This window comes from Glycine soja, chromosome 3, assembly GCF_004193775.1.
Source record: "Glycine soja cultivar W05 chromosome 3, ASM419377v2, whole genome shotgun sequence".
NCBI lineage: Eukaryota > Viridiplantae > Streptophyta > Magnoliopsida > Fabales > Fabaceae > Glycine > Glycine soja.
This window is the reverse complement of record NC_041004.1, coordinates 46,386,617-46,396,212: the sequence shown is the minus strand read 5'-3', so window position 1 is coordinate 46,396,212 and position 9,596 is coordinate 46,386,617. Positions and strand designations below refer to the sequence as shown.

Sequence of the window (9,596 nt, the reverse complement as noted above, 5' to 3'; positions counted from 1 at the left end):
AGGTTATAGCTAGTCCTATAGGGACACAGGAGGTCCCCATTTTATGATAAAAAAAATAAGCAAAATGAACCATGGCCGAATTCTCCTGTACGACTTTGACTGTTTTATTTAGGACTTTCCTTGTTATCTCTGTCTAAATTATAATGATAACAGCATCAAGATATGTCTTAAATCAATAAATTAATCCAGGTTAATAGTTATAGATTGACACTTCTTGAGGAAGGGATGCTAAAGATCAAAGACCAAAAGGTTTGTTTATTGATTAGAAAAACTAAATTGTCAATAGTAAGATATTAACATTAATATAATTGAATGATTGTATGGTACTACTATTGTACTGAGACAGCGTGTTAGAGTGGATGTTTAATTAAATGCGAAGGCTAACTTTTCTAAACGAACGGTTCAATCTTTTTGACTTTGCAAAAAGGCATGAAAAAGGGAGAAACTGGGAGATTAAATCAGGATTTATGATTTTTCTCTAAGTATAGTTTTGTGCTAAACTTATTAATTTTTCTTATAAAAAAATTGACATTCGTTTTTGTTTTAGATTTACATTTAATTTAATTTATTTTCGTGTTTAAAAAATATTTTAATAAATATAATATATAGACAGATGGATAAATAAACTATAAGAGTTCATTGGTGCTTTGCATTGTCGTAGAAAAAAAGTAAGAGAGTACAGTGAAAACAAAATGAGCAGGCACACTTGAAAAAAAAAACAGTCTGCATTGTTGGAATTCTTAATCCAACGTTTGATTTTATATGTGAATAGTTATGTATATGGATTGTCACTTGACGTTAAGCTCAATTAAAAGTGTTATAGTAACGTTTGAGTAATTTGAACTTTAATGTATTTGATAAAATTTAGGTCTTTAATGTGTAAAAACTAAAAGGTAATTCTATTTTTGGGTTGGACCAGAATAGAAATATCCAAAGATGATCCTATGGTTTGTCCATTAAATAAGTTACGGTCCACATGTGATAGGTATCGTTCTTATCTTTTTTAAAATTGAGACAGAGAGATAATTAAAGAATTTTCTTAAGGAAATACATAATCTAAAAGACAAACCGCATTACTATAAAGGATCATCATGAATTTAAGTATACTTTTAGTTAATTTTTTAATGATTAACAGAAGTTGCAGAATACGATAAAGTAATGTTGAAAACCATGATAATTATTCATCATTCTTAGTAGATTAATTTAAATAAACATAGAATAAAGTGAATTGTATTTATTTTTTTATGAGATGTGAGTTTTTTTTTAAAAATTAGATAACAGAGTAACAGGATTTCAATACTGTTCATAATATTTTATCTTATTTTGACATTTTATTTGACTTATTTGACTATATTAATAATTATGGATTTTAACACTTTATGAGAAGAACTAAAACCAATGATAGACAAAAGGTGAAACACAATTAAAATTGGTTTAAAAAATTGTTGAGCGACTAAGAATGATAAATCTTTTTGCTAAGGAATTAAAATTATTAAAAAACTATTGAGGACTAAAGTTAAATTTTATAAAAAGATGAAGATTAGGAATATATGATTGTAATTATTAATGTGATTACAGACATAACTATATGTCATGTTATCACTTAATTTATTATTTCATTTATGATTACAAACAGAAAACTCCACAAGAAGGAATAAAATATTTTTATTTTTTTAGTAATAATATTAAGAGTTTATCATTATTAATTTGAGGATTTTATTATTTTGTGTCTTTATTAGGCACACTAAGAAACTGATATAATTACTATTAAAAACAAAAAAAAATATATTTTAAGTAATTAATATGAATAATAATATTTTAAACATATTATTTATAGTTATTAATGAAACCTTTGATTTAATAATATAAAGTTATGTTACTTATCTATAATATCTTTATCCGGATTCAAATACAATGCACACGACACTATATTTAGACAAATTTAATGTAATATATTAAAAGTTTGTTAACTTTTATTGAAATTATTTTAAAAATAGAAATTGTTAAACTTTTTTCTATAAACAAACATTATGTGATATATTCATTATATTGGGTGAATAAGTAGTAGTTAGAATTGGTTTAAAAAAAAAAGGTGTCTATTATAAAGTTTGGTACGGATATATGAGCTTAGCCCTTAAGAATGGGGTCATGCAACTTCCACACAGGACCCTACACGTGTGTGGTGTTTGTCCCTTGTCTCACATTTTCTCCACCTTATTATGGAATGGATTGAAAATTGGGGCCGAGGGTTGTTTTCCATTTGACTCCAACGTCACATTGTTGAAATCTGACTCTCATTTTAACACCCGGTTAAAAAATTAAAGAGTGAAATGCCTCTATATATAACCAACCAAGGAACACTCATAATCGGAAAAGAAAAGGAATAATTATACATAAATTTTGGATTTCGCACGTAGCTAGCTACAGAAGACAAAGGAGCCTTGAGTCTCGAGATCTTGTCAGATCGGAACGCAACCGCAACTGCCACCGAGATTGCTTTGTGGTGCGTTTCTTTCTTCCTCACTTTTCTCATACCTCTGCAATGTGCCTCTTTTGTTTTCCTATTTCGGAGATCTATTTCGATGCTTATGTCATGTTCATAGTGTTCCTGCTTTTCTTAGTTAATCGAAGCTAAGCCGAACCTAAGCGTTGTCTTAATGGACTTTTTTTTGGTTTATTTCTATTTCCATTTAAATAGATTTTGTGTATATTTTTCGTCCTTGGACCACGTTGGAATTGCCTTTTTTTTTTTCCCGGGTCTTAGTTAAAATTTGCATGCGTTTTTCCGAATGACTCTGCTGTTATTCCCGGAATAATACCTTCAAATGCCTCTCTTAACCGCTTTTCTCCGGTGACAAGTCAAAACACATTCAGAATCGTTTTTTTTTTCTTCAAAAAATTGATAAACAAAAAGGTTTCGGAGTGCTTGTTAAAATGGCCAAAATCACATAAAGGATATACTCATATGAAGAGTTTCTGCTAGAAAAACATTTTTTTTGTTTTCAGACAGGGTGTTGTGCGCGAGATTAATTCCCTATTGGCGTCAGCTTAGCTTGGGCCACAAGATGCTTTCAGGGTCTCCTATATCTCTTCAAACTTAATTGCAATAAATCATCCTTTTTACTAGCGAATTGTCATCTATCTGATTGTCCAGAAATCGATAGCTAAATTTTTATTTAATTTTTAATTCTTTTTGCATTGCAACTTATTTCATATATATACCTCCATCGTATGTTTTTTTTTTTTTTTGCCTTTTTTTCTTATTTTTATTTGAAATACCTTTGTTCCCCTTTTTTGCTTTTTTAGATCTGTTGTTTTGTATTTTTATATTTGTATCTTTCTTTCCTTTTTATTTTTATTTTTATTGCCATCTTTCTTGGTTTGGGGTAGCAAATATTAGCGAACTAGTTTTTGGCACCGTAGAGATTCAGGGATAGGTGTGTGTAAGGAGCATATTAAGTTAGAACAACATGAGAGGCGAGAAGAGCTACTCTTGATCATTTGACCTTACATATATAGTTAGTTATATTTAAGCAGGATGGAATGATCGAGATTAGCACTTTTCATGCCGTCGCCTAATACGCTCTATATATCCAAGACTTACTCCTAAAGTAAGTGGACTCTCCCCGTGAAGAAAGAATTTGATTTGTTACACGTGATATAGTTTGTCTTGACCCTTGAGCTCTGGGATATGTAGAGATGCCTCATGTTATTTTCTTCATCTGTTTGCTTTTGTAGACAATAATGTATATCATGTTTTAGGGGCTAGTAGAAGAGATCTGCTCCTGTAGCCAGAGAATGTTTATATATCACAATCTTCTAATCTATTCTTGTTCTGATAGACATATTTAAATTTATTCTTTGCATGTCAAAGGCATATATTTTCTTCATCAACATAAGCTACCTATTCAAAATGTTTTGTTACTTACCCTGCAACTTATACCGTGCAGTGTTATGGGAAGGGAAGTTACTGGCATACAGGTTATGGAAAAGAAGCCAAATGGTGCCATAGCGGCTTCAAATGGCAGTTTAAGTGATAGAATGCGTGTTTCTCCCAAAATTGCAGCAATGGTTCAAGCAATGGATCATGAGATAAAGGAATCTGCTGAAGCTAATTCGTTTGAGAAACATCACGAGAGGAAAGATAGTTTGAGTGCCAAAAACACAAAATTAAATGCTGGCTTGCCAGAAGAGGAGAATGAGAAATCTGATCAGGTTCCAAGCCCCTCTGCTCCACAGCCATCTGATCAGGTTACTGAAAAGCATGTCACCCATGCACAGGCTGTTGATACTGAAGCTGATGCAAGTGGTGTGAACTTATCTCCTAAATCTAACAATATACAGTCGCCTAATTCCTCTAAGAATTCAGAGGTATTGTGTCATCATTTTAAGTTTGGGCAGCTGATATTTTTATGTGAGTACCAAGTCAAGTATGTGAAATGGTCCTAATATATGTTGTGTATGAAAATTGTTACATTGAATTGTTTCCAATTGCACAATAGGAATTGAGGAAGTGTAAGTTTTAAAGAGTAGCAGAACTAGGATCTGCCTTTTGTTTTTAATGCATGGTTATTTGCATGATATATGTTTGTGACCAGAGATTTGTTTTCCCTCTTGCCACTGTTTAAAAAGTTAATTATTGCTGTGAGACTCCTTATAAAACACTAAATTTAAATCACACCTGGTTACTGCTAAAGAGAGAATCGAGAGACTATATTTGACAGGTTGCACTGGGTCAATTTCAAATGCAGTTGGTACCAAAAAATGTTTGCGAAACTCAATACCATACGTCGATACCTAATAAATACATTCTACTTTAATTCAGATCGAATGTCTTAAAAGTTCTTCAACCAAAGACTTAGCAAAACTGGCTACCAATAAAAAGTACTATTTTGTTTTGGAAAATTTTCTCTATTGCTATAAACTCTATGTAAAGGAATTACCTTAACCTGCTTATATGTCTTGTAGGGATGCTTTGCAATTGCATGCATTTCTATTTGTGTGTGAGATAGTGTGTGTGTGTGTGTTTAATGAGATTACTTATATGCAAAATCTTTTCCATTTTCTTTTTCAGCCAAGCTCACCTTTTTCACCAAGGAAGTCCTTGCATCATGATGATAAGAAGCACCATGATGATGAAGATAATTGGTCTGTTGCTTCCTCGTATCCTCAAAACTTAAACATTTTGATTGTTTATTCTGACCAGATCAATTTTTAGGTATATTGGAAAAAAACTTGAAATCTTCCATACTGAATACTACTAAATATCAAAAAGTTCCTTTATGAAATTTAATAAAAAGAACTATTTGGAACTCTCTAAATAGACCCACATTTTACCTATATTAGATGTAATATGGTGCTTATTTTCATTTGTTCTTTAACCATAATTAGTAGCGTTGCATCTGCACGCACTGCCAAATCTAAGGTAACTGTAGGTTCAGCCCCTACTTTTAGATGCTCGGATCGTGCAGAGAAACGGAGGGAGGTAATGTTTTACTAAATATTTAATTCTGCTGTATATTCTGGAGTTGTTTGTTCCTGGTTAGCAACTTTGGTGTTATCAGTTGAATCTATTTTGTGTTTTTTGTTCTTATTGCCACTTTGATTTTTCTATCCAGTTTTATCTGAAGTTAGAGGAGAAACATCGAGCTCTTGAAGAAGAAAAAAACCAGTATGAGGCAAGGAAAAAGGTATAGTGGTCTTTACACCGTCTGCTGCTGGCCCACCCACCCATGTCTGGCTTTTTATTTCACTTTTTTCTTTTCTTTTTGTCTCCCCTCGTTCTTGTAACGTCTAATCACTTTAGCCAAGTTTCATGCCCATGTACATGGGTGACTTGATTTCTGTTTATCATTCCTGATTACCTTTTGCATATTGATTTGATTAAATAACTTGGCTGTTTATATAATAATAACATGTATAGGAAGAGGAAGATGCAGCCATTAAACAGTTGAGAAAGAACCTGGTCGTCAAGGCAAAACCAGTACCAAACTTCTACTATGAGGGGCCACCCCCCAAGACTGAACTCAAGAAGGTACTCTTTTTTCTTTTCCATCTGTCTTTTCCAAGTCTCAGGATGCATATGAATTGCAATTAAGAATCTTAGAGTATGCACGAATAGACCAAACGAGTAATACAATAGGAATGTTAAAATGCATGACAAAATCAGGAATACAAAATTGCCTTGCCATGATCATATCATTTTTAGTTCTTTCCAAATTTGCTAATAGCCATCATTAATCAGTTAGTAAAAATCTTCATTCCCTTTCCTTTGATAGCAGCTGCCACTGACTCGCCCCAAGTCACCAAAACTGTCCCGGAGAAGGAGCTGTGGTGATGCTGCTGGCGTATTTCCAGAAATTTCTTCTCGAGGACGTCACAGTGTTGGCAATAACCCAAAACATGGTAGCCTTGTCCCTCCAAAAAACAAGGACCTGGTCACTGGACGCAACAGCAATGGCACTAGCAAAACCAAAGAACGACCAAAACTGGATAAGGAAACAAAAACAGCTCCTCCTAAAATCACTGAGCAGACAAATGCGGACATATCGGTCCAATCATGAGCTTCCCAGGATTTTACTGACCTCCAGCTGAGAGGAAAATAGCCTTCATTGTCTTAACAGATGGATACTTTGCAGAAAAGATGGCCTAATTTTCTTTTCATCCGGACTGACATTTTTATGTGATTTGCTTGTTTTTTTTTTTTTTTTAAACTTGGAAGTGTATATGTTTTGTAAGTTATATCGGCAGCATTGTTTTATATATAAAAAATAGTTAATGTAAGATGTATGTACCGATGTACGAAATTTGATATCCTCAGATTGCTCCAGACATGGTTAGGGAAATTTATATGAAATATATTCCTTTATTTGTAGGATCTATAACTTAGAATTAGGTGGTAATAGGAGCTGGATTTCAGGATTTGGCATTACTTAGTAGAACAACACATCTTCAATCTTGATTCTTGATCTAGTGATACTTGTTAAAACAATGGATATTTCTACAATTTGATTAATCCAGAACTCAGCTTAGATTTGTTTGTTTGCTTGTTTTTTTTTTTATCATCATCGGGGTGCATTACATATTGTTTTGTATGAATGTTAATTAATCTTGAGAAAATAAATATCCCAATGTTTTTAATTATAAGACTTTTTAAAAATTTATTTGTTTTTTCTGTAAGATTTTTTTTAAAAAAATTTAGATGTATTAATTATTTTTTTATATATATCTTTATTTAATTATTTTTTCTTTAAACATTAATGATAAATAAGTAAATGGATAGAGAGAGAAGAAATAATTTTGAAATCATAATAAAAATAATTGATAAATTTAATGTAATAATTATTTTAATTAAAAAACATAATTAATTAAAAAGATCTTATAATTATAATTAGAAATAAAGAGAGTATTAATTTTTCGGTAAAATTTGAGTTCAAAGTTCAAACTCTAGCAAACACAGGATTTTTCCGTGACAACACAAGATTTTCTCTTAACAGGAAATTTCCTCCACCTAGGCACCTACATATTTTTTTACTAGTAGCTATACCACTGTAGAGCTATATACTTGCTTGATATAAAATAACTAACTGGTTAATAGTTTTCTAATACAATTCTTTTTGCTGCTTTTTAACACAAAATTATAATTACCCATATATCGCAAATAAAATTTACACGTTGTCCAAAATGCATTTAGGTTTAATTTTTACATATTTTTGTAGCATAGTTGAAAAAAGAGACAAAAAAAGAAGATTATTAATAAGAGTAAAACAAGTCTTGTTTTTGCTAGAACAATAATTTGGGGCACGCTCAAATGCTCACCTGCTGAAGCGGTAATGTTAATCTGAAAAATCGATGTGTTAACTAAAATAAATGGATGAGGTTTGAGTCTCAAGAGCTGGAATGGCATGGTGACGATGGAAACTCAAATACAAGAACTCTCTCCCTCCAAAACCCGCAGGAAATCCTCCTACGGAACTTCTAAAAGGTCCATTCTGAAGAAATCCTTCAGCCAAGAGCAAGTCACCTTCACCGCTCCTCTCTCCGATGACCCCCTCGTCGCCCTCATCGGTAAAGGCAGGAATGCTAGAGGGTGTTGAATCTGCCCTTGGATTATCAAAAGGGTCACTTCCAAAACCTTTTTATACCAGACTTCAACTATGGTAAGAGTCGTATCTTGAAGTATTGTGTTGGTTGCTTTGCAATGTCCTTCCTTAGCTTTGACCAAGTTAGGGGTACAGAGTTTTTTCTTGTCTATGCTAGGTAACTGGGAACTAGAATTTTCAAGCTATGTATTTTGCATGTGTAGTCTATGCATGAAGTAACTGGGTTATTAAAAAGAAAAAGGGAACAGCAGAAGAAAACAAGATCGTTTAATAAAATTGAAAAAATTAGCAGTTTACTTGAATCATATCAAGTTAAAAGAGAAGGTCATAACAAATGATAAGTATTATTCTTGTACTGGAGGATGAGGATGTGACTATTAATGTCTATTTTTAGTAGGGTGGAGCCTGCCATTTTGGAAGGGGTACAGAGAAATTATGAACTCATTTGACCATAATATTGGTGTGACTTCTAACATTATACAGTTGCTTGACAATAAAATTGTTAACTATGTGTGCTCCCTCAGTAGCGTTTCTTCTTTGATATTCTAAGACACAGCTCAATCCTCGACAAACCAGATGGGATATAATATTTAACAATCTTAAAGTACTGAAATATCATATTGGTTAGTCTTGAACATTGCTTGTAAATTTATTTCATTGAAATTTGCAGGGGTGCAGTTTTTCCAACTAATACACATGGAGTTCCATGTATCTTTGATCCCTTTGGAAGGGCTGGGATATGTGGTGATTGGCTACTAGGTTCTAATATAGAGGCAGCCGTCTTAAGTGGAATTGCTCTAGCGAACCATGTATGCCACTTTCACTTTCACAAGTCAATTATTGTCATTTGTCTTGCACAGAATTTTTAAATATGTTAATTGGACATCTTCAGCCTAAGTAATTCAGTTTTACTCTATTGTGAAGTGATTTAAAATCATTATTTTTCATTCAAAATTGGGTTGGACATTTTTTTGACACAGATTGCAGACTATTCCCAAAGCCCCGGAACTGACCCTGGAGAGTTTGCTGTTGGTTTAAATCATGAGTTTCAACCACTGGAAGGCCATGATATTGGATAATTCCCTGGTTTGTGGTCAGAAGAAAAGATGAATGAAGGCCAAGCATACGAGCTTGCCAAGTAGTCCTTGGTGCTCATGAAGGTCTCTCATCTGGTAACAGAAAATTCACTTCATATCCATGCAAAGGAAATCCCCCTGAAAGCTTCCCAATTCTCAATGTAAGATATAGCTTGAAATTTGAACATTCCTTTGGGTGAAGAGGGGCCTTATCTCCCTCAACAGCCACATGATGACATGAAACGACACAGAATTGTAATTTACGCATCTCTTTTGAAGAAAGAGACAGTGGCATTATTATTGTCCTGGAATGAATAAAATTGTCCCTGAAATGATAATAAATCATGTTTCTCATATCATATCCTTATAAATATATTTTCTTTCCTGATTTCAGGTTAAAGTGAACAAAAATTGAATC

General features: G+C 32.7%; 2 protein-coding genes across 7 annotated transcripts; both read left to right on the top strand.

Annotated features, from left to right (window-relative positions):
- The first annotated feature begins 2,320 nt into the window (after nucleotides 1–2,320).
- On the top strand, nucleotides 2,321–7,036 carry LOC114407710 (protein WVD2-like 1). Of its 6 annotated transcripts, none has more exons than XM_028370909.1 (7): nucleotides 2,321–2,503; nucleotides 3,951–4,371; nucleotides 5,075–5,163; nucleotides 5,392–5,485; nucleotides 5,619–5,690; nucleotides 5,924–6,034; nucleotides 6,279–7,036. In XM_028370909.1, exons 2-7 carry the CDS (start codon nucleotides 3,955–3,957, stop codon nucleotides 6,561–6,563), a joined length of 1,068 nt encoding a protein of 355 aa, XP_028226710.1. In that variant the 5' UTR covers nucleotides 2,321–2,503; nucleotides 3,951–3,954; the 3' UTR covers nucleotides 6,564–7,036. The 6 variants fall into 6 exon arrangements, with proteins under 6 accessions (XP_028226710.1, XP_028226708.1, XP_028226706.1 ...); XM_028370907.1 differs by lacking the exon at nucleotides 2,321–2,503 and adding an exon at nucleotides 2,950–3,076 and having other exon boundaries at nucleotides 5,395–5,485; XM_028370905.1 differs by lacking the exon at nucleotides 2,321–2,503 and adding an exon at nucleotides 2,951–3,076.
- Nucleotides 7,037–7,785: 749 nt separating this feature from the next.
- On the top strand, nucleotides 7,786–9,534 carry LOC114407709. Its single transcript, XM_028370904.1, has 3 exons — nucleotides 7,786–8,159; nucleotides 8,773–8,911; nucleotides 9,083–9,534. Exons 1-3 carry the CDS (start codon nucleotides 8,044–8,046, stop codon nucleotides 9,179–9,181), a joined length of 354 nt encoding a protein of 117 aa, XP_028226705.1. The 5' UTR covers nucleotides 7,786–8,043; the 3' UTR covers nucleotides 9,182–9,534.
- The last annotated feature ends 62 nt before the right edge of the window (nucleotides 9,535–9,596 follow it).

Excerpts from the sequence above, each read along its gene's own strand:
- LOC114407710 (XM_028370905.1), top strand. Across the intron at positions 5,164-5,391 it reads AATTGGTCTGTTGCTTCCTC|TAGCGTTGCATCTGCACGCA; the intron begins GTATCCTCAAAA and ends AACCATAATTAG. Across the intron at positions 5,691-5,923 it reads AGTATGAGGCAAGGAAAAAG|GAAGAGGAAGATGCAGCCAT; the intron begins GTATAGTGGTCT and ends TAACATGTATAG.
- LOC114407709 (XM_028370904.1), top strand. The coding sequence starts at position 8,044 with ATGACCCCCTCGTCGCCCTCATCGGTAAAGGCAGGAATGCTAGAGGGT. Across the intron at positions 8,160-8,772 it reads TATACCAGACTTCAACTATG|GGGTGCAGTTTTTCCAACTA; the intron begins GTAAGAGTCGTA and ends TGAAATTTGCAG. Across the intron at positions 8,912-9,082 it reads GAATTGCTCTAGCGAACCAT|ATTGCAGACTATTCCCAAAG; the intron begins GTATGCCACTTT and ends TTTTTGACACAG.